The 25,006-nt window shown below is 41.3% G+C and overlaps 1 protein-coding gene across 3 annotated transcripts in view; it reads right to left on the minus strand.

Moving 5' to 3' along the window:
* Positions 1 to 610: 610 nt before the first annotated feature.
* Positions 611 to 25,006, minus strand: part of TMEM123 (transmembrane protein 123) — a 33,968-nt gene continuing 9,572 nt past the window's right edge. The window contains exons 2-6 of one of the 3 annotated variants that reach the window (XR_006286025.1): positions 23,732 to 23,794; positions 19,382 to 19,411; positions 11,986 to 12,162; positions 9,080 to 9,345; positions 611 to 3,441 (exon numbers count right to left, since the gene is read on the minus strand). Coding sequence is in view for 2 of the 3 variants with exons in the window: in XM_027819802.3 (XP_027675603.2) it covers positions 3,417 to 3,441; positions 9,192 to 9,345; positions 11,986 to 12,162; positions 19,382 to 19,411; positions 23,732 to 23,794 (449 nt within the window). In the remaining variant the exon portion in view is untranslated. The remainder of the gene's footprint in view (positions 3,442 to 9,079; positions 9,346 to 11,985; positions 12,163 to 19,381; positions 19,412 to 23,731; positions 23,795 to 25,006) is intronic. The other 2 variants (XM_027819802.3, XM_043529528.1) reach the window with 2 other exon arrangements.

Below are 25,006 nucleotides of genomic sequence, written 5' to 3' on the forward strand. Positions count from 1 at the left end.
AAACAGCTGTGCATTTTAAGCTGTTCTTAATTCTTCAAGTTACTCCATATGGGTAGACCCCTGTATCTACATGGTGTCCCAATGAATTCAAGTTCACCTGCATCTGGGTACAAGTGACCACAAACATGGAGCAACTTGCAGGACTGAGGTCTATGTATGTACTTTACACATATTATGGTATAGCAAAGAGTTCTGTCATTATCTGACTAGTATTATTAACAGTCAACTGACCACAAGGCTGAAATCCATTTCCCTTTCATTAGAATGTAAATTCTGAACCTTAAGGGTGAGTAGGACTCAATTTTCACTTCCTACAGTATACACACACCTAAAGGAATTTAACTTTCCTTTGCATCATTTACTGCTATATCTTAACTGCAGACATTAATATTGTTTTCTACACACAAACTCCAAACAATAAAATAAAATGTATTTCAAACTACAGAAGTTCTGGCAAAAAATTAAACTCTTGTGTTCTACCATCTAAAAAGCGGATCATTAAACACCTGTATATTGTAAATTGACATTTTCATCCAACATTTTTTTGGGGAATGATTCTTAAGGAATTAAAACACTGTTTAATAAAATCAAAAATACATTGGACCTGACATTCTGGTAATAAAGGCAAACATTTCATTTTAATATTTATCTGCACAACAGAGGTCAGAGGATCTCAGTAACTCTACTGAGTAGCACTTAATACAGTAAAACTCTGGGTAACTACAAAAAAAATTCTGTAGAACAATAATTTGCAAACTGGTAAAGTTTAGCTATAGTCTTTATATATACACATATAAAAAGAAAAAGGCAAGGTTCTCCCCCAAAACAGTGAAATTAATAATCACTTAAAATACTTAAATTTTTTTTTAAACAAGAGAAAAAAAAAGTTTTAATGGCATAGCCCTGCAAACCCTTCCTCCTGGGAGTACGCAAACAAGTAACTCTACTGATTGCAAAGGGAGTGCATGAGTAAGGACTGCCCACAGCAGGAAAGGTTTGCAGGCCTAGATCTTATCATATACAGAAAGAATTTTGTATTTAGGACAGATTTTTTTTTTTTTTTTTTTAAATAAAATCCTGTGAAAGTGCAAGACTTAAAAGAGTGAAACATTTCTAAACAAAATAGTAACTGGTATAAGACCTGTTTCTACCAAAGTGCTGCATCATACACTAATGGCCACCTTGCATGCAAAAATGCCCCTGGGCAAACTTTCCAATAGCTGTCTAATACCTACGTGGTTGTGTCTTGGATGGTGAATTATCATTAGTAGTAACCACCAAAGCAGCTCTCCATCAGAGGCACTTTTCCATACAGGGCCAGCTGCAAAGGGAAACTGATTGGGATTGAACATTAGCTGACTGCTGCTGAAATATTCTAAATATCCAAATTTGCAGTCTTTGAGCCTCACACGAATCTTCTTATATCAGTGTAAATCAGGATTATATCCACTGAGGTCAATACAATTATACCAGTGTAAATGGGAAGGGAATTACAAATCAGTGTCAGGCCCCTTATTTATGACTCCCTATGAAATAAAGATCTGATTCAAAGTCTGTTGATATCACCCAATGGGAGTCTTTTCATTGACTTCAATGGACTTTGGACTAGATCAGGGGTGGCCAACCTGAGCCTGAGAAGGAGCCAGAATTTATCAATGTACATTGCCAAAGAGCCACAATAATATGTCAGCAGCCCCCCATAGGCTCCCCCACCCCCGTTCCCAGCGCCTCTCACCCTCCGGCAGCCCCACCGATCAGCACCTCCCTCCTCGCACCTCCCAATCAGCTGTTTCGTGGTATGCAGGAGGCTCTGGGGGCAAGGAGCGAGGGCACGGTAGGCTGAGGGGAGGCGGCAGGAAGGGGTGGAGTGGGGGCAGGACTTGTGGCAAAGCCAGGGGTTGAGCAGTGAGTACCCCCCGGCACACTGGAAAGCTGGCAGCTGTAGCTACAGCCTCAGAGTCGGTGCCTATACAAGGAGCCGCATATTAACTTCTGAAGAGCCACATGTGGCTCCGGAGCCACAGGTTGGCCACCCCGGACTAGATCATAATGTGTAAGTACAGCAGCACCAGGTCCTGCAAACAATTTTAAGAATGTAGGGCATAGATATATATTTTAAATGCTATCCTACATATTATATTTTACCACTCGTATTTGGAGAGTTACTCCCAACTCTTCCTAAAATCCTACTAGAAATCCTGTATAAAGCTTCCGAATAAAACAAAGCAGGGATTTTAAATTACATTCAAGCTAGAATAATTTTCAGTGGAAATCTTCATATTCATAGTAGGAGACAAGCCTTTTTTAAAAAAAAATACAATTTTATCTCAATTATACCATTGTGACTTGCTGGATATGAATCACTAATTTAATTCTAAATAAAACCTGTATATTATAATGATCATCTAGCCCATTTCAACTTGTAGACCACTTCATAAGAGAGAAGTACTGTCATGGACTGTATCTCCTCCCCCTCCCAGTTCCCCACAGCTTGATTCTCACTATATTTTATTCTGCAGACCCAGAGGTAATGTGGTGGAAGGAGCACACAGGGTCACATGCCCCTTCAGATTTCTGCCAGGATTTATATGCTCTGCTCTGAACCCCGCTGCATACCACCAGAACCTTTACATTGTGTCCCCCCACTATCAACAGTTACGAGTAGTCTCTGGGAATATGTCCACAGATCACTGATCATCGGTAGACTATATTTTAAGTACGTTTTCTATCATCCTGTTCTGGATAGTTTACAACATTATGAATCGTAATTTGATAAATTGGAATAATCTCACATCCCTTTACTAGCATCAGCACTGAACTGAAATATTTTTGTTAAAAAACAAAGTCTGAGGTTCCCAAATCATTAACAAAAGTTCACCCCAAGTTTCAAGTTACAAATAAATACATTTTAATACAAAATAGTAGCAAAGTCACGTCCTCTTGTAGTTAACCTGCCAAGCCTATTGCATTTTTCCTTAACTGCGACTAGTATTTTTTCAGCCTGTTGTACCTGAAGTAGAGCCACCCGCATTTATGGAGTATGTAGGCAATAATCCAATGTATTCACAATTTTAATGTCACATGGTATGTTATGGTAATGATTTGGTATCTCAAAGTTTGTATGCATTTATTTTAAAAAGCATTTCAGTTCATCATTAGGTAATGAACGTTAAAGATTTTTTTTTAATTGCATCAACAACAGGGCATGTTTCTGCAAAGTGCTAACTTCCTCCAGCTCCCATTGCAATAAATGGGAGCTCACGGTGCTTGGGAAGATCTTGACACTGTGCAGGATCAGATCTATGGATGCATTAGAGATTGGGACTATCTTTATGAAAGGAAAAAAACTTTTTCAAATAGACGTTCTAAAAGCAGTGATCGGGTGGAATTTCCCCACTGTCTTCTCTGAAGTATCTTTAAATGATAGCATCATGTTCATCACTGTAACAGAAACACGGTAATTAATCATTTGCAAAAGCATCAATGGTCTACAATACAATATCAAAAGTTTCAGAATGTCATGACCCACTTTACTGCTAGCAAGGGTTATTTGCTAATAAAGGCACTCATCCTGTCAAGTGCTGAGCACCCACAATGCCTGTATGGGATTTTCTGTTAGTGCTTCTCAGAACCAGGCCTGATGTTAAAACACTTACCTTTCACCACATGCCTTAAGCCTTGCTCAACATATAAGACATTGCAGTGTTTTCATATTTCATTCGTCTAGCTAACTAACTACCAAAGTTCATAATGGGTACATTTTATTCTGTCTTCCCTCGCCTATATTAGTGATTGAAGCTATTCACCCTATTTCTTTCTCTTCCTTTTTAGTCTCAAAAATGAAATTATTTAAAAACAAACAAGACGATTTTCTGGTGTTAATCCTACATGAATTTATCTACTGGATTGCATTTTTTTAAATAATGGTTTCTGAAAACACCAATCAAATGCAGATACCCTTTTTGGGGCAGGTAAACATTTTGAAACAAATGGCTAACAGTGTATTATTTGGACAAACAAAACACTTGGATTCTGCATGTCTTGTTCACCCAACTCTCCTGTGACTTCAATTGCTATTACACATCAAATGTTTTACTTGGTGTTTTATTTACTACCGATAGACATGACCCCAGGAGCTACACAAACTAAGAGAAACAACAAGTATGTCATCAGCACACAAAGAGAACATTTTTTCTTGCTGCACACAGCCAAAGAATATAGGATTGGACCTATCTGATGCTCCCTTTTTAAATACATGGGCTTTAGAAAAAGAATGCCTCCATTGACCCATAGATTGTACACTCTTCAGAGCAGAGATCATCTCTTTGTTACGTTTGTATTGTGCCGAGTACAATTGGGGTGGGATCTATAGGTCTTACTGCAATAAAAATAATTATTAATAAATAACAGGATTTTAATATAGGGCATTCTGATAACAAATTTCTTGATGTGTAATAACTGCCTGCATTAGCTGCTTTGCTCATGATGGAGAACTTGTAATCAAAATAAACTGTCTGATGTATAATAATGGTTGACGGCATTGAGAGTTTTGGTGGCAGATCGTCATCTACCTTCTCTTTAATCAATAATTTTGAAATGTTATCAGAAAAAACAATTACGTTTATTTAGCCTGGTTTGTTGCTATAAACCTGCACTGCTTCTTGCTTACAGTTGTGTTATCCTTTTCGGCCTTGACTTTGGGAAGTGCTGAGCATCCAAAACTCCAATTGAAGTCCAGGAGGGATCTGCTGGCGCTCAGCTGCGCTGAAAATAAGGCACTTGATATCTGTTCTTTATATTTTCTCCAATTTCTTCTAGATTTTCCTAGCATTTGGCCTTAAAGATGCCAAATGGCAACTACCAGGACACCACTTCTGAGAAACACTTGTTTTTTTTCTCCTACTTGTCTAATACTTCTGTTTTGAAAGGGGTGTGAGTAACTGGAGATTTTACTCATTTGATAGGTTCATTAACCAGCCCTTAACTTCCAGGGTGCATTTCACTCACTAATTGGTATATCATATGTTCCAATCGATCAAGTACCTCATTTTACCTGCCTTTTATCAATAGCTTTTTTGACAATGGGGTCATTATTTCCTAAATGTCCACACAGGTCTAACAAGAAAAATAAAGACAAGACCGTTTTTAAAAACAGAGGAGAGTAAAATCAGAGAGGAGTATTCCGTCGAGCGATTCTTGTGAAAGGACAGGGGCAACTAATGCTACAGTGCTTTGAAAAGCAGCGTTGCCAACTCCCAATTTCATGACGACTTCCACAAGATATGATGTTATTCTCAAAGCCCACCCCCTGGAGTCATGTGAGTACATGAGGCATCTCAGCTTTCATTTAAAACAAAGATGTTTCTAGTCCTCATTGTTGTGGAGAAAAGGTTAAAATGCACTAATCAAAAGACTCAAAAAACAAAAGGCACATAAAAAGAATGCCCATTTTTTAACATCATGATTTTTAAGCTAATCTTATGATCTTGGGGTTGTGGGGGGGAAGAAGGGGCTGAAACATGATTTTTGAATGCTTAGGGTTGGCAATACTGGGAAAGGAATAGCTGAAAATAAGAGCTAGTTGATGATTCTTGTATGTGCTTCTTTGTTTGGAGATGGTTGGTGGAGGCTGGCTGAACAGTGGGGTGTTGGAAGAGTCACTGATAATAAGGAGGGGGTGGAGCCGTGACTCAATGGATCCTGTGACCAGCAAACAGAATTCAAAAGAGGGAGATGTACCAGAATCCCTTGACACTATCAGAGTAACAGCCGTGTTAGTCTGTATTCGCAAAAAGAAAAGGAGTACTTGTGGCACCTTAGAGACTAACCAATTTATTTGAGCATAAGCTTTCGTGAGCTACAGCTCACTTCATCGGATGCATACTGTGGAAAGTATAGAAGATCTTTTTATACACACAAAGCATGAAAAAATGGGTGTTTACCACTACAAAAGGTTTTCTCTCCCCCCACCCCACTCTCCTGCTGGTAATAGCTTATGTTGAATTGGAATTCATTTGCAAATTGGATACAATTAACTTAGGCTTGAATAGAGACTGGGAGTGGCTAAGTCATTATGCAGGGTAACCTATTTCCCCTTGTTTTTCCCCCCCAGAGGTTCTTGTTAAACCCTGGATTTGTGCTGGAAATGGCCCACCTTGATTATCATACACATTGTAAGGAGAGTGATCACTTTAGATAAGCTATTACCAACAGGAGAGTGGGTTTGTGTGTGGGGTGGGGGGAATCTTTTGTAGTGGTAAACGCCCATTTTTTCATGCTTTGTGTGTATAAAAAGATCTTCTATACTTTCCACAGCATGCATCCGATGAAGTGAGCTGTAGCTCACGAAAGCTTATGCTCAAATAAATTGGTTAGTCTCTAAGCTGCCACAAGTACTCCTTTTCTTTTGACACTATCAAGTTCCAACAATTCACTGCAAGTAAAACAAACACCTTCAACTGACACGGAGAATGGAAACCATAGGGAGTAAGGCAATCCAGTGTAAAGATGTTCCAGCTTCTGACCAAGAGGGTCTAACTCCCCAGGGTGAGATTACAGTTTGGGCAGTAGTGCACAATGAAAAAAAGAGAGAAAGCAGCTTAGTAAGAAAAGCAAAAGACATTCTCTGAACTGATACAGTTCAAATATGTCCTGACAAAATAGCTGTTGTTCCCCTACAAGAATGAGTAACATAGCTCTAATAAACCAAAAATATGCAGTATCCTGATCACTGACTAAGAAACAAGTACTGCATGGGATTAAAAAAGAAAGCAGAGGCAAGTGATCCTAATTAGTGACTCTACAGCAGGGGTGGGCAAACTTTTTGGCCTGAGGGCCACATCTGGGTGGGGAAATTGCTTGCAGGGCCATGGCAGGGGCTTAGGGTGCGGGGGTGAAGTGCGGGGGTGCAGTGTGCAGGAAGGGGCTCAGGGCAAGGGGTTGGGGCAGAGGAGGGTTGCGGGGTTTATGAGGGGGCTCAGGAAAGGGGGTTAGGGTGCAGGAGGGATGTGGAGTGCAGGAGGGGCTCAGGTCAGGGGGTTGGGGTGCAGGAGGGGTGTGGGATGTGGCAGGGGGCTCAGGGCAGGGAGTTGGGGTGCGGGGTGCAGGAGGGGTTCAGGCTCCGGCCCGGCACCGCTTACCTAGAGCGGCTCCGGGGTGGCAGCGGCACGCACCGGGGCCAGGGCAGGCTCCCTGCCTGCCCTGGCCCTGCACCACGCAACTCCGGGAAGTGGTGGGCACCACGTCCCTGCGCGGCCCCTGGGGGGGAGGGGGGGCGCAGAGGGCTCTGCATGTTTCCCTCACCCGTTGGTACCTCCTGCGAAGCTCCCACTGGCCGCGGTAACCTGTTCCTGGCCAATGGGAGCTTTGGGGGAGGTACCCACAGGCAAAAGCAGTGTGCGGAGCTCTGTGCTCCCCCAGCCCCACCCCCAGGGGCTGCAGGGAAATGGCGTGGCTGCTTCCTGAAGTGGCGTGGTATGACAGCGGTGGCAATCCCGCAGGCCGGATCCAAAGCCCCTAGGGGCCGGATCCAGCCCACGGGCTGTAGTTTGCACACCCCTACTCTGCAGCAAGGAACCCAGCCCAAGATGTGACCCATATAAAGAAATAGGTACCAGGATGAAGGATCCTAATACTTAGTCCTGCCATGTGTGCAGGGGATTGGACTAGATGACCTCTCAAGGTCCCTTCCAAGCCTATGATTCTATGATCTGATAATGCATGTGATGAGAAACCTGGAAAATGATAGGGGCATTTCCACTAACTCTAACCCATATAGGAACAAGCGAAGGGAGTGTTAGGTAAGACAAACAAAAGACCAAGTTATTTGACTTCAGGGATTTGGGAAGAGACCTGAAGGCAGACTCAATACATGTGATCTCTTGGAGAGCAAAGAATAAGATAGGAGACAAACCAGTGGATGTGCCTATATTGTAGAGGGGAGGATTTGAGGTTCATTTCAACATTTTCAAACACGAGTGCCCAAAGTTAGGCCTAAGTTTGTAAATGTTGGCTATAGATCATTGGAATGCTTTCTGTGATGACAGATGACTGATTTAGACAGTCTTTGCTTAAGCAGGTGGGGTAATAAACCCTGGATTCAAAACTGGCTTGTTAGCCAGTCTGTAAATTATGGTAGACTGTAAGGGGGAAAGAGGGATAGTCATTTAATTCCAAGAATCTGGCATGTGCATCCAACACATCCAGGAGAACATAGAAGGTAGAAATACTCTACTACAGAAAATGAAGAATAAGAAAAAGTACCGTCAAAAGCGTCTATACGCAGATGGAAAGGAATGAGAAACTAGGAAGAAGAAATAAAAGTGTTGACAAATGATTATTTATTGAACATTCAGCTAGTGGGAATGTCACCACAGATAGGTTACAATAAGTACAGGAGGGATAGAGAGGAAAGTAGAGGAAGAGTAGCTATACGCATACTACGAAGAAATGATAGGACTGGTGAGTGTGCAGGTGTGAGGGAGAGATAAGGGTGTTGGTGAGAGAGAGAATTCTTCAGGCATCAGAGTTCATGGAAGAAATATTCAGCAGTGAAGAATTCTAGTAAATATTAACATGCAAAATTCTGGAAGAGGGCTGGAGGTTCTAAAAGGCAGCACAATTACAGCGTAACAGCACTACGCAAAAGAAGAATGCAGAGAACAAGAGATCATCAATATATCTTTCTGAGGAACTTCTCAAAAGATTTTAGGGGTAACCCCTCCACCCCCCAAAAAACCCAACCCTAACCCTATAGTGGAAATGGAGAAGGAAACAGGAACAAGATTAGAATCCGTCAGAACTTTCAGGGACATAAATAAGGACAACAAAAAACCAGAATGAATGAATTTAGATTAGCTAAAGGGCAGGGGAGTAAGAAAGGAATTTATAGAACAGATTAGAATTATTATTTATTTGTATTATTGCAGTGCCTAGCATAATGGTGATTGTGCTCGACACTGTACAAACAAGTAGCTTAAAATCTAAGCAAGAAAATCCCCAATAAAAAATAGGCCCCATGAATAAATGAGGATCAGTTGAGGTGAAACTGATGAAGGCTCTAAGCGGCTGAGATACTGGCCTGCCTTTTTAAAAAAAATCTGCATTGAACAAGAAAGTAGAGCATTTTCTTCTCTTCATTTCCAACAAGAAACCAACAAATTAACAGGGGAACACGCCTCCAAAAAACTTACATGGTTCTGTACTGAACACCTCTTCTCGAGTGATATGTTTTACACCCAACATAGAGAATGGCTAGCATTCCAAGTGTCAGCACAATGCCACCGAAAAAACTGCCCACATCAAATCTGGAGGTTCTGGATAGCACAGCTGCAGATTTTGGCGTGGCTAAGAAGAAAACAAAAAGAAAGTTTTTATGACGCTTATAACTTTTGCTGTAATGTACTGTGACTGCAGTTCTCTATGTCTAGGTTCTTATATACCCTCTGCCCAATCATAATATCATCTGAGGACCTCAGGTGATGACTTTATACTGTGCTGCTGGTAAAATATCAACCAACTCCACTGGAACCCAGAGCCACATTCTTAAGTGCCAGATTCTGGCCAGCTTCAGCACACACAGTGAGTGAGGAGGATGGCACTAGGAGCCGCTCTGCTCCCTTATACACTTGCACAGGGGCTGGTAAGAGTCCAATTGGCAGGCAACTCCCTCTACCTCAACACCTCTTTCTGCCCCAGTCAGTGGAGCTTGCCAGGCATGGAGTGGAAAGCACGACAAACTCTCTTCAAGGTTGGTGCTTTCCAGAGATCTACAGGAAGGCTGGAATTTTGGAACAGCAAACACAAACTGATCAATCATAATTGAATATTCATTTCCATAGATTCCTGAGCTATGATATATTCTTACCATACACTTTTCCTTAGAAACTACTAGTCTACCTGAATCAAGACTCAGCCTTAACTCCTAACTCAGTGGGTTAGGAAAACTGGGTTTCCCACATGTAGATACAGCTATTCGGCCCAACGGAAACCTGCACAATCACCATCCACCTACGACAGATTCCTGTCCCAGAGATCATGCACCTGGGTAACTCACCCCACACCTTCGCCCAGGCAGATTCCAATCCCAGAGTGGTTTAACCAATCGAACATCCCAATCAAAAGATGCAGTTTAAGCTGATGTGGCCAACCAAATGTGTGATGGCACTTGCTGAGGTTAACAGGCACTTCCCATGTTAAAAGACTTCACCTAACTTGAAGCACATTGATCTGCTTGTAAGTGTCAATGTGTCAATGGTGAAAGTGGTTTGGGTCAGCAGCTGCCTGCTAGGAAACATTGACACTGACAGCTTTATGTTCACATTTGACAACTTGTACTCATATGAAGTGTAACTCACTCAGTGTGGCACACTGTCCCCCTCTACTGGTGCCTGGCCACACATAAGGGTTCATGAGTCTGTTACAGTCTTGGCTAACAGAGCTAGGTCTTTGAGCTCAGGGAGTAGAGGCTCATGTGTTTAGATCTAGCAGTCCCAAATTCAACCCCTGCCGCCAATAACCCATCCAGGTATGTGGTATTAAATAAGATCATTAGGGCCTATACTTCCAAAGTGGAATTGTTATGCACAGGAGCTGTATTGGGCGAAAACAGGTTATTTAGAATATTAGTTGAGTTCAACTGGAAATTTAGATTTGGCACTTATGATGAAATCCTCTCCCAGACTGAATTATTGCCTTTAGATAAAACAGAACTGAAGGAATGACAGAAAGACAGAAACTGAGTTCTTTAGCCTCCTGCGGAGTTCCTGCTATCTTCTATAACGGGCTTTCACCCAACATGGCTCTCATTTAGGAGAGAGAATGGCCCTTCTTTTTAGCAAACAAGTAGAGTCTTTCTTGGCTTCACTGCCAGCACACTAACAGAATGGTAACTGTATAACTGTTGTCAGATGGTAAGATGGTGTTGTCGTTACAGCTTTTCCCTGTTATTGGCACAGAGATAATTCTTGGAAATTCTTCTCCAGCATCTGGAGGTTGTAAGTCATCAACTAATTGAACTCATCAAGTGTGACTGGCTTAGCTGGTATCAACAAAGAATACTAGAAGCTAGAGATAAGAGAGACTTATCATGTTATCTAATGTGTGTCTCCTTTCCAATGCATAGTTGTTACTTATTATGTTTGTACTGATGTTTTTGTTGATTTCAATTTCAATTTTCATAGCAGTAGAGAGAGGACATATTTTGGTCATATGAAGGTCTGATGAACAGCTGCTAAAAAAGTACCCTGCTGGTAGGTCAGTATAAACGATCTAATCCATCATGAACAATCAAGCCATCATATTAGTTAACTGTTCTTGTAAAACACAAGTGCCTCTGAACTCAAAATATTGAGTCACCACTAACACAGTATATGAGATATAATTCCATCCCCTAATACCTCAACAAAAAAATAAAGTCAAATCTTACATTAACCTTTAAGTACACTGTCCTTACTTTAGCTTGAGGATTGGATTTTCAAAATGTCTTCAAGGAGTGGGATGCCCATTTCAAAGTCCCAGGTAACATTTTCAAAACTGACTCAGAGTCCTAAGTTCTTAAGTCATCTTAACAAAACTTCCTTCTTATTTAAGTGTTGACAGGTCAGAATCTGACCTCAATTCTACCTGTGTAAATCTTTCTGTGGAGTTACTCAAGATTTACACCAATAACTCAGTAGATTCTTCATTCTTTTAAGGAAATTTTGAATGCTACAGTTCGTAAACAATGGAAAAACATGTCTAAAATGCCCAATCAGATAAAACTACAATTAACTGTAAGTCTGGCATGTTTATTTCCTGAATATGAATTCACCAACATGTTGTGCCATTTAAAAACTTCAAATGCACATTGGGTCAAATGGCCTTTTCCTAATGCTAAAGTAACTGGAGATACTTACAGCAAGCTTTCAAGACTGCAGAGCGATGTAGATAACAGATGAATGTAAGTTAGCACACTGTGGGAAACAGGCAGCAGTCTATAGTATATACCTGTTACAGAGCTGGAAGGAGACATAGTCTTGGAAGTGGTCACTGTGACACTGGCTGTCGATTGTATGGTTGTTGTGGGTTTTGAGACGGTGGCTGATGTAGTTGTCTGGGTGGTGGTTGTCTGGGTGGTGGTTGTCTGGGTGGTGGTTGTCTGGGTGGTGGTTGTTTTGGTAGAACCTATAAACAGTGTACAATAATGATATCACATGGAAAATTATATTTAAAAAGATTATGCTAATTGTGAATGAAATTGCAGCTTTTGATTAACACTATTTTGAAAGATTCCCTATGTCAAAAAATAGCTATTTTTGCTCCCTTACAAAATGGCAGATTATCTCTTCAGAAAGGAGGGATCACGTTAATCGCTTTGGGTATTGTTCTGCTCCCGCAGGCACCTATGCTCCAGCACATTGTTATTGGGTTTCAGAGGCCATCTACCCACATGCACTTCCTAAACTGCTAGTCCCCAGTGCTGACCTCCAGAAGTGGGTGACAGGGTCCTCTGCTGTGTAATCTGCTCTGTCTTGTGCTTAGCTAGAGCCCACATTTGGGAGTTCATTATGCATGATGCATTTCTTCATCCTGCTTTTTCTTTTTCTTAACTTGAGCTCAGAGCCATAACAGTGGTTTGGAGGTAATAGGAAGAGAGGTGGGTTTGACTTCTGCAAATTGTTAGCAACAATTGTTCACTTTCATCTGTGTCCCTTTAACATCTGAATTCCAAAGTGCTTGTGAATTCAATTCTGCTCATGTCCATTAGGTGAGAATATTGTAAATAAGAATATTATGGTTGTAAGGCCCCCCCCAACCCAAAAAATAGGAAAAATTCTGATCAATTTCACAAGTGTATTTCAGTGACTCTGCTGAATTCAATAGAATTAATTTGGATTTACACTGATCTAAATGCGATAGGAATCTGGCCTTGAAAAACAATTTTGCTATAAAATACCAGTATATTTACATTGTTCCAATTAAAGTCTATGGCAAAACTCCAATGGGCTTCAGTGATTATTCCTAAATTCATAAGTTCCTCTTGAAGTGGTATGTCAAACCCTGTTTATATAAAGAGATTTCTGTGCCCAACCCTACTCCTAATTATGACCTCAATTTAGGAAAGTAACCCCAATCAGGAAAGCCCTTCAGCACATGCTTTCCTGCGGAAGTTACGCAGGTGCTTACGTGCTTTCCTGAATCAGGGCTCTGCGCGAGTGATTGCAGGACTGAGATCTTTTAGAGTTTTCAACATGACAAATCTTAATTAATCCTAGAATCATAGGACTGGAAGGGACCTTGAGAGGTCATCTAGTCCAGTCCCCCTCACTCATGGCAGGACTAAGTATTATCTAGAGCAATGGTTCTCAACCTATTTACCATTGTGGGTCCCATATGCAGCTCTCTGTGCTATGTGGGCCGCAGCCATACAATATATATACTGTCTGTACAGCTACCATAAAAAAAAAAAAAAAAAGGTTTAGTATTTGCTATATGAGAGCAATACGATTCAAATCGATATATAGCTTTCATTTCAACACTGGCAAACGTCTACCAAGAGCATTTTAAATCAGCAAAATGAGTCAAAACATTAACTGTTAAAATTAATTAATTTTAATTTGTAAGGGTGGCATTCCATGGTATATTACCACCCTCACTTCCGTGCGGTTCTGGCAGCAGGGCTGCACTGAGCGCCCGGAGAGCACGGTTGCAGAGCCTGCTTGCAAAGATGGGGAACCCTGGCTGGTGTCGGGCACCCTACAGCCAGGGACTCTCCTCCATATACCCATCCCCCTCCACCCAGGGGCTGCGCTCAGCCAGGTAACACCACCCCATCACCCAACCCCAGCATCCAGACCCCACCAACACTGGGCTGGCACACATGCCTTTCCTGCAGAGCCAGGGTGCCCTGTCCAGGGCAAAACGCCCCTCCTCATAGGGACTGCTCCCTCCAGCATCCCGTCCCCCTCCCAGGAACTCCCCCCAAGCCACCCCAAAGACTGCCCCTCAGCTCTCAACCCCCTCATCTAGGGACTGTGCCCCAGTATCTAGCCCCCCCCAATCCAGGGACTGTTGCCAGTCCACCAGTCCTACACCTAGAGTCTGTCCCCAAGGACCCAGCTGCACCCCCTCCCCTCCCGTGATCCTAGCCCCCTGCATCCTCCTCCCTGCTTCCCACACCCTCCTCCCTACACCCCCGCCCCCGTGACCACTGGTCTCCTACCTCGGCAGCAGGTAGCTCAGCCATGCAGTCTGCCAGCTGCTGCTGTCCTAGGGCTGGGGAGCCTACTCCAGCCGGTGTCACTGAACCCGTGATCCTGCAGCGTGTGGGGGAGCTGAGTACCCTGGCCTCCTGCTAATGCTGCTGTGCCCAATCCTGCCAGGATGGGGGGGCTGATGCCACTGGGCCTGATACTGCATCACCCCATTTTTACACCCTCTCTGCTAGCTCTGCACCTGGGGCAGGTGCCCCTCATGCCCTACCTCTTTTCAGCTCTGATGACATCACAATGGCTGCAGTTGTGTGCTGACTGGGCCGTAAGTGGGCCATGGGTTGAGAACCACTGATCTAGATCATCCCTGACAGGTTTTTTTCTAATCTACTCTTTAAAATCTCCAATGATGGAGATTCCACAACCTCCCTAGGCAATTTATTCCAGTGCTTAACTATCCTGACAGTCAGAAAGTTTTTCCTAATGTCCAACCTAAACCACCCTGGCTGTAATTTAAGACCATTGCTTTTTGTCCTCTCCTCAGAGGTTAAAGAGAACCATTTTTCTCCCTCCTCCTTGCAACAACTTTTTATTTACTTGATAACTGTTATCATGTTCCCCAATTTTTTCTATCTTCCCTCATACATCATGTTTTCTAGACCTTTAATCATTTTTGTTGCTCTTCTCTGGACTCTCTCCAATTTGTCTACATCTTTCCCAAAATGTGGCACCCAGAACCGGACACAATACTCCAGTTGAGGCCTAATCAGCACAGAGTAGAGCGGAATAATTACTTCTTGTGTCTTGCTTACAACACTCCTGCTAATACATCCCAGAATGATCTTTGCTTTTTTGCAAAAGTGATACACTGTTGACTAATATTTAGCTTGTGAGCCACAATGACCCCCAGATCCCTTTCCGCAGTACTCCTTCCTAGGCAGTCATTTCCCATTTTGTATGTGTGCAACTGATTGTCCCTTCCTAAGCGGAGTACTTTGCATTTGTCCTTATTGAATTTCATCCTATTTACTTCAGACCACTTCTCCAGTTTGTCCAGATCATTTTGAATGTCGATCCTATCCTCCAAAGCACTTGCAATCCCTCCCAGCTTGGTATCATCTGCAAACTTTATAAGTGTACTCTCTATGCCATTATCTAAAACATTCATGAAGATATTGAACCGAATCAAACCCAGAACTGATCCCCGCAGAACCCCATTTCATATGCCTTTCCAGCTTGACTGTGAACCACTGATAACTACTCTCTGGGAATGGTTTTCCAACCAGTTATGCACCCACCTTATAGTAGCTCCATCTAGGTTGCATCTCCCTAGTTTGTTTATGAGAAGGTCATGAGAATCAGTATCAAAAGTCTTACTAAAGTCAAGAGATACCATATCTGCCTCTTCCCCCTATCCACAAGACTTGTTTTTTGTATCACTTCTGAAACCACAGCACAAAAGAATAGCTATTGGACATATATTAGACCCAGGATTCCTTATGGTCTTCCCTGTTATGGTGAAAATTAAACTAAAGTAATACTGCATAAAGAACAGCTATTTATACTGTCTCCTCAGAAACGGATGGTCTTGTGGAACTTCAAACAAAGAATGGAATGCTGTTTCACAAGTTCTGACTGACATGTGATCTCTCTAACTTTAATTTCACTTTTACCAAACACTCTCACTCTTAAGAAAGTGACAGTGACGTGTTCAGAATAAAAATACCATAGGGAAACATATAAAAATAGAGGAGAGTAATATGCTATATCTGATATAATGAAATCCTGAATACTGAAGTAGAAGAGCAGAAAAATCTTGAGAAAAGGTCATTCCTAAAATAAAGCACTAATGTAAAACACTAAAACATTATATAACTAACATTTCCCCAAATAGATAATATTGGTCAAAAGAGTTTTCTACTTTTCTTCCCAAATTACTATATGCAAAGTTCTATTCATAGCTGGCTACTTTTGCATTATTTATATAACCAGATAGCATCTAAGGTTCATCCAGATAAAATGAAATATTTATACTTATCTGGATTAATATTTTAGATTATTCAATTTTACAGTAATACTAATGTTTTCTTGAATTGACTAACAATAAAGTTAATGAAGAAAAACAAACTGGTTTCATTTTAGTTACACACCTAAACTGGCACCCAGTTTCCATTCCTTGTTCAGCACCATATAGCCTCTTACAGAATGTCGTTCTTACGGAGAAGTTTTATTTAAAACTTGAGAAGCCACATTTTGATTTTAGGAATGAGGTTCTCCCAAAGATTGAGTAGCACTGCTTCAAATGCAGCTGAGAACAAGAAAAAGAAACAAGAGGCTGCAGTACAGATCTACCAGACTGTGAAATAAACTTTAAAAGGGAAGTGGTAGAAACCTTACTCCTTGAGAAAGTTAAAACTGGACTTGTCAAAACGTTAGAAAATATACGGTAGAGAACACTACACCATCCCCATAATGTATCTTATTTATCACTCTCCTTTGATATTATGAGATGGCACATAATATTCCTCATGTGCAGTTCAAAGGCAACATTGATTCAGATTAAATATCTGGCGCTGTTCCATTCATGTGCTTACCTTGTAGCAATTAGGAAATTCAGCTCCTCTCTGAAGCATGTGTAAAACACATTAAGTAAAATACAGAACACATTTTAAAAATGATATGCAAACCCTCCAAATGGCACAATCATCTGTAAATATCAAAACAGTCCTTACCATCGGTAGTATTTAAGATTTCACTTAGGGCTTGAACTTGCAGGGGAGGGTACAAGCGTTGACAAAATGTAGTGCTGAGCTACCAGAAAGGTTGCTGAATTTTGTTCCTTATAATCAGTACAGTGGAGTAAACTGGGATGAGGCTCATACTGCTGGTAGGTGGACTGGCAAGGACCACTGTTGCCAGTGTATGCTAGAGATAGATACCTTTGGGACCCTCAAGACTTTTTGGTCACCAGCTGGCTTTACTGGCGCTGGCTTTGCTGGCATTGTCTTTGAAGAGAAGGTCTTAAACACACTTGACAGAGCCACAGCTACCGGGTGGTAGCATGATTAAAACAACTGGTGACCACACAAACGTGCACTCACTGGATTGTCACCCATGCCCTGGACATGCCCTTTCTCCTCACCACATTACACCCTGGGCTCTGACAGTTGAGCTCGGTTCTTACCCAACTCTTATATAGCACTTTTTATCATCAAATCCCAAAGCACTTTACAAATGAAGGCAATATCATTATCCCCATTTTTCAGATGGGGAAACTGAAGCACGCGGCGGGGAAGTGATTTTCTCAAGGTCACCCAGCAGGCCAGTGGCAGAGCCAGGAACAGATCCCAGGTCTCCAGAATCCTAGTCCAGTGCTCTCTCCACTACCTGACACTGCCTCCAGGTGCTTACATGGCTTCCATCGCCATAGTATCTGAATGATACTGTGAATTTATTCTCATAACATGTATGGTACAGAAGTTGCACTGTCCCAATTTTACAGATGTGAAACCAAGGCACTGGTTGGAAATTGACTTGCCTGGGGCTACACAGGCAATCTGTCACAGAGCCAGAATTTAATGTAGATCTCGAGTCAAAATCCAGAGTCAAACAAGAGCCCATCATTACCAGTAATAGATGGTCTGCAGAGCAAATTATCCCCTGATAACAACTACACCTGCCTTCATATCATCAGTCTAGAGTGCACGGATGCCACCGAAGCTGGAGTTTCTAGGCATGAGCCAATAGTGCTTACGCATAATAGCTGCAACAAATTCAGTATGGCTATAAGGAAGGTAACCCTTCCCTCTGAATCAGTACAGACCCAATGCCCTAACCCAGTGATGGAGACGCAGTACTTCTGAAGATGCTGCCTTGTAAATGAGATGTGTCCAACTGTGGTCACTGAGGAGCGATATGGGGCAATAGTCTTCAATGCAGCTACCTAAATTTTGCCTAAATTCCCCGAAAAGGTATAACTGGCTACAATATTCTTCAGCTCATGACCTAGTGTTCCCATGCAACAATAAATAACGGTGATGTCTCACCCCATAGGTGTCTGAATTTCAGTGGTGGGTGAAGTGATTCTTGTGTTTTAAAAGTGTTCTGAAGTCATTTGTAATAAAAAATACAACAATATAAAGGATGAATTTCTTATACTAATGTTCACTGTACTTTTCTATACAATGTTCACTGTACTTTTCACCACAGAGGAAACAGAAATGGAAATATTAATTATGGCAGTTATTCAGTCGTGAAAAAGACAAAATTAACATATATTCCATGCAACCATCTTGGGTTACTGCTACAACGCTCAGGTTGATAAATCAAACACCGAATTTCATGAAATGGTAAAGTTGAAACCTAACCGTAACTCTGTTCTCTTATGCATATGCCCATACTCCTTAAAATATGGTCTCTCTTTACATATCTGTTAAATAATACTTTATAGTATATAAACTAGAATTCTATATGCAGATTAACACAAGGCAAATTCGAGCACATGCAGCTAAATTCTAAAATGCAAGAAATCTCTAATGTTAATTTTTAAAATTATTCAACCGCTTTCTTCAAACTTGGCTTATTCCTTGGTTTCAGTGAGCTCCAAAGATACAAAAGAGAGCAACCCTGAACTTTGTAGCTCCAGTCGTTTGAGTAATCACTGTACAAAATGTTTCATCAGAACATATAGGGAGAGGCACGTAAGGTTTTTTCCCCATTAAAAACTCAAAAATAATTCAGCTGTTTCTATTCAGTGTTCCCCCACCCACCCACAAGAAATTTGTTTGAGAAAATCATGAGCAACTGAAGGAGGCATGTATAGAAGCTAGAGACCAATCTAGACAATAGCGTGCTCAACTTGCAGCCGTTCTAGCAATATCATATGCTCCTTCACCTCTAAGATAATGAATCCTGTCATGGAATCAGGGTCATATGCAATAAACTGTATTTCACAGATTAATCCAAAACAGTAAGTGGTTCAACCAATCAAATATTATATAAACAAAAAGAGAAAATCATAGCACTATTTATATGTAATTTAAAGGGCACAATATATGAACTCCAACCAGATCAACTGTAGGATTTTTTTTAACAACAGCAAAATTAGTAACGATTAAGAACTTGACTGCACCATTAAAAAGCTTAAAGCGTAATTAAAAAGGGTTATCACACAATTTAAAAATTTAACTCACCTGAAATAGTTGTGAGAGTGACATCTTTACCTAAAAGGAAGAAAAAAAAATCAATAAATCCAAGTATGCTTAGACGTAAAAATCAAGGCTTTTTTTGGCATTAAAATGCATTACAAAACCTCAGTTACCTATTGCTTACATCTTGTTTTGACTTGCAGATGGCAGAGTGCCTGGCTGCAGCTCCTTCTGCCACATAATTAATACATGGTGAAACACTGGTTTATAATCTACACTTGATGTCTTTGTGCAAGTCCCATTAACAGAAATTGGAGCTGTTGGTGTGTCCTAATGTCCTGATCCAAAGCTCACTGAATCAACAGAAGGACTCCCACTGATTCCAATGGGCTTTGGATCAGATGCTAAGGGAAGACAATACCCCACAGATACTGATTTTCCTTCAATACCCACAAATAAACCTCTCCCCAACACGGGCCACCCCAACAACTCCACTCTGGCTACGTCTCCGATACGATGTGCAGGCTGTACTCTTGAACCCCCACCACGGGGAGAGCAAAGACGATGCTGGCTGGCAATGCAGATTGTCTTTCTTTGAAGGAGCCATGTAGCTCCTTTTCAAATGAACGACATGTTCTTCACTGAATTCTGGGGCTGAACTGGAGCAGTGTCTCCTAACTGGCTCCTTGTTACAGGAAGGTTTCAGACATCCTCCTAGGAAGATCTTCAGACATGTAGAATTCTATCATACAGCAGTGCTAACTGCTCTCCTACTCCAAAAGATAAAACAAAACAGGAGTCATAGGTTTTTATTTTTTAAAAGTCCATCACTTCCAAACATGCCAAATTGAATAATGTGTAGTAATATATATATGTGGTTCAGTGTGTCTGCTCATGGCCTATATATATATATATAGGATTACACAGATGTGGTTCCTAGGCCATGAGCAGACACACTGAACCACAATACACAAACCTTGAGTCACCCCCCAAAAATGTCTGTGCTCTTATTCAAAGGGATTTTGATAAAGTCCCTCAGCACGTTTGCACTCTCAGTCCCATTCTGAACGTTTTTTCTCATTGTACCAAGACGATAGTGCTCAGTGACACAGTAAGCCTTTTCTTTGCAGAAAAGAGGTATATTTTTTATACGCCAGCCTCTTGCAGTTTATTTAGTTTCAATCGTTTCCAAACGTGAAGGGTGAGCTTTTCAGAGGCACAAAAGGGAATTAGTGAAAATCAATCTGAGCTGGGCACCCAACTCTTCTTTTGTGTTTTGGAAAAAAAAAAAAAATCTTACCCGTAGTATTTTACCAACCAATCCAAGATGAAAGAACATCAGAGAGCAACAGAAGAAAAACATCTGTCCTTTTATCTTTCTACTTTGCCTGTTCATTTTCCCCTAAAAGTCCAGCTGTACTCTGATATGCATAATGATAAACATACCTAGATTGCATTATTTCATATTTATTACTTAAAAAGGGAAAACAACTAATAATGCAATTAAATGTCATATGATTTTGTTTTATTTTTAAAAGATGAATCACAATTCTTATGCTGGTATGAGCATGACACGTTACCTGCGTTTAAAGATATATTGGACACTTTCAGTCAAATATTTAGGGTGAATAAAGAAGGCATCAATTCTGAATACTAATTTTTAGTGCATATTCCAACTCACCACAAGTGTGTAAAGATCTAGTGATACATCCAAATGCATCCATAATTTTAAGCACCATAGTATGACATGTTTAGTAATTATCACTCGATTGCCTCTTAAAACCAGTCCTATTTTCTCTCAAGGAAACAGGATTCTTCTATTCACTGCTAGCAAGTAGAGAAATTTTTCAACACTGTAAAAAACTTATTCTAACGAAAAACTAAATGACAAGATTTGGAGTTGAATCACTAATTAATTCAGGGAAGTTCTGTTATGCAGGAGGTCAGACCAGAGGATGACAGTGGTCCCTTCTGTCCTTAAAATCTACGAATCTGTTTCAAACAGGGTGTGTGTGTGTGTGTGTTAGGGCAGGTCTACGCTACAGGGCTCAGCTGACCTAAGTTACGCAACTCCAGCTACGTGAATAACATAGCTGGAGTTGATGTAGATTAGGTCAACCTTTTGCGGCATCTACACTGTGCTGGGTTGATGGGGGAAACTCTCCTGTCGATTTACCTTATGTTTCTCATTCCGGTGGAGTACCGGAGTTGACGGGAGAGTAATGAGCAATCGATTTAGTGCGTCTTCGCTAGACCGGCTAAATCGACCCCCAGTCATGAGTCAATCCTCTGGTAAGTGGAGACAAGCTCTTAAAGCTTACCTAGATTGTAAACTGAGCAGAAATGGTCTTTTTGTTAGGTTTGTACAGTGCCTAGCACAATAGGACTTTGGCTTTTACTTTACTTGCTACCACAATACAAATAATAATAAAGCTCGTACCTCTACAGGAAACCTGGATTTAAGAACCATCTAGAGTGTGAACACAATCCACATTTGACAATGGTTTCATATGTGATGTCAAGCTCTGTTGCAGACAGGATACCTGTAAGATACTAATCTCTGTGTTTCCTCTTTCATTCATGCCTATGCTTGCATGCCTGAGTAGGGATTCTGCAAACAATGAAATTAAAACATGCACCATTTCCAACACTACCCAAGGCTACCAGGCTTTGGTAAAATTATGTTCTGTTCTCCCTTTTTTTTGTACCCACTATTGAATCCCTAAGTCAAAATGCTAACGGCTATGGAGAGTGCAGATGGAGTTTTATCTGTATGAATCACCACATTCTTCAGGACAATATTCAAGACCCAACAGGAATTTCTAGTAATGAGCCAAGTGAGAATGTTCACAGCCCACTGCTCACCTCCCTGATTGCTGCAGGTCTCAGGGCTACTTGGTAATCACCAAGATCCACAGAAATAGGAGTACTTGGAACTTATTAACTGATTTAGAAGTAGCTCTTAACAAAGATATAACAACTCCTTGATTTACAGAGCTCCTTGAGGCAGAGACTGTTTTTTTCTTCCATGCTGGTACAGCACCTAGCTCGCAGAGGGGTCCTGGTCCATGACTGAGGCCCCTACATGCTACTACAATCCAAATAATAAATAAGTAGTAATCTACTTGTGATATTAAAGCAAATAATAAGTGACAAAAATAGACAGAGTGGAAGAAACTAGACTTCCTTCTCTTCCCTCTTTCAAGTGGGAAATTTCAGAGGGCCATGACAACAGATTATTTTCTAATGCTTCTTCAACACACAGTGGAAAGTGGTATGATGTGCTAGCTCTCAACCAACCTTTTACTGACATGGTGAAACATGTCTGTGCCAAGCTCCCACAAGAAATGACTTTTGAGTTTCTCAGTTCTCTTGCCATGATTTGTTCTCTTTTAATAATGTCACATTGCAACAACCCAAGGCTGGAATGTTGCAGATCAAATGAGATGGATAATTTGTTTTAGTAGCAGATTAAAAATTGCATAGAAAATTCATACCTTCAGCCCTGCTAAGGATGGGGCAGGGGTCTAGAGTAGGGAAGCATAGTTTTACAAGTTTCAGAGTAGCAGCCGTGTTAGTTTGTATAAGGTTCTATGTCTACAGCTCCCACCCATTAATTATGCACATTGACTTATTTTACCATAATACACCTGGCAATATGAACCCTCTTGCTCCCTCCAACGATAAAGCATTAAAGTCTGAATAACTTGTATTATAAATAAGGATTTGGGGGCCTCGAAGTATGAAGGCTCTTTCCCCAAGGAATGGGATATGGTAGCTGGTGGTATATCTTTAACAGAGTTACTCGCTCCTACTGCCCATATCTTGTTTGAACTGCAGTGTTTTGTGATATAGGCTCCATGGAGACAGCGCACGTTTCCATGGCGCATCTACCCTGGAGCCTCATCCTAACAGAAATTTCTCTCTCTTTCCCTGCCCCATGACACGTGGATTCCCACCTGTTGGTTACATTCACAGGCTACTACAGAGTAGGAAAATTCAAACAAATATCCACTGCTTGCATGACAGCCTATTCACTGTTCTACTGCACTAAAATGGAGTGCGTTTGCTAAAGTTCAGAACAACCAAGAAGAAAATTAATCAAGGAGCTTTAGATTTTGTTTTCTTGATTCTTCTCTTCCTATGGCATTGGGGAGCTCATAGCTTGTGGCCAGCAAGTTACCTAGAATGGTGTCACCTTTAATTTTACCAATAAAATAAAAATCTATCTTGGGAGGTCTCTTAGTTGTGCCATCCCATTGCAAAAATGTTAATACGCCCATAAAATGCACTGTTTCAATCGCGGTCTACGGAGTGTTGTCTAATTTTTCCGTTTGGGTATTTTTGGTGCTTGCCTATATAGTACCAGCAGGAAAAGGGTTATCAGACACTTACCACATGCTGAAGTATTTGAAGTGGATTGTGCGATTGTGGTTGGAATGGATGTACTTGTAGTCCCTTCAAAGAAAAAAGAAAATAGTGAAAGAATGAACTCTTCTAGCATTAAAAACAAGCCACTTTTGCGCAACCGTAATGTACTGCAATTGAATGAGCAAGTCCCAAGGGCATGCACATCTTTTCTTCATGACATCCAACTGCAGGCCACGACTGGGGTCAGGGCAGAAAGCACAGTCACACAAAGGGTGGGTCTTGTCCTATTGCAATTTTGCCATTGATTTCCCTTCCAGCAGGATCAGGGCCACTTTCCTTAAGTCCAGTGATCCCTGTCCTTCATGGGTTGGAGCCCTGCTCACCTGCCTTTTTACTAATTGCCTCTTTTTTCTCCCTTTCCCCCTTCACTTCATGCTCTGTCACAGCTGCTGCATGTGGCCACGTTCTGACTGCCTGGGTTTGGATTTTTGCATTCTGGATTTTTCCCTGTTTTGTTTTTTTTCCTAGTTTTGGTTCTGAATATTTTGGTTTTGTTTTCTCTCATGGCCCCCGTCACATTCTCTCCTCTCCTGCATTTGATTTAGGCAAAGTCTACAGTCAAAATAGTAATGTCAGTTAGGGGTGCGATTTCTAATGAAACTTCTATATTGGCAAAAGCCCTAGTGTAAACAGTGATACTGGAATAAAAGTATTTTTGCAAGTAGGGTTTATTTTGCTCAGGGAACTGGTATACAGTAGTTTATTCTTTTTGGCCATCAGAAGCTTCGTCTACATTGGAAAGGTTTGCTGTGGTAGCGGTGCAAACCTTTTCTGATGCAGATTTGGCCTTACGTCTCCATTTTCTCCTTACCGTCCTAGTCCCATTTTTAAAATTTATTTATTGTTTGTATTACTGTAGCATCTAGGAGCCCACTGTGCTAGGCGCTATACAAACACAGAACAAAAAGACAGTCCTATTCTTTCAGTTTTTCACTTCCTCTCTCCCAACTCTCTCTGTTTATCCCTTCTGTCTTTTCAGATCTCCCGCTCTCTACATGTTCTTTCCCATGGTCCCTCCATTTTGGTGTGTCCCCTCTCCAGTCCTTATGTCTTAATGGGGCTGTTACTCTCCACCTATGTTTGGGGCTGTTCCTTCCCTCTCTTTCCCGCCACCAGTTTTGGGCTGTGTCCCTCTCCTCATTTAAGGATCTCTGAAGCTGTGGCTACCACATGTTCTTTCTCTCTTCTCTCATGTTGCTGGGGCTACATAACCACTGCCCTTCTCCTCCTTCCATAATG

Source organism: Chelonia mydas, chromosome 1 (assembly GCF_015237465.2).
Source record: "Chelonia mydas isolate rCheMyd1 chromosome 1, rCheMyd1.pri.v2, whole genome shotgun sequence".
Taxonomy (NCBI): Eukaryota; Metazoa; Chordata; order Testudines; family Cheloniidae; genus Chelonia; species Chelonia mydas.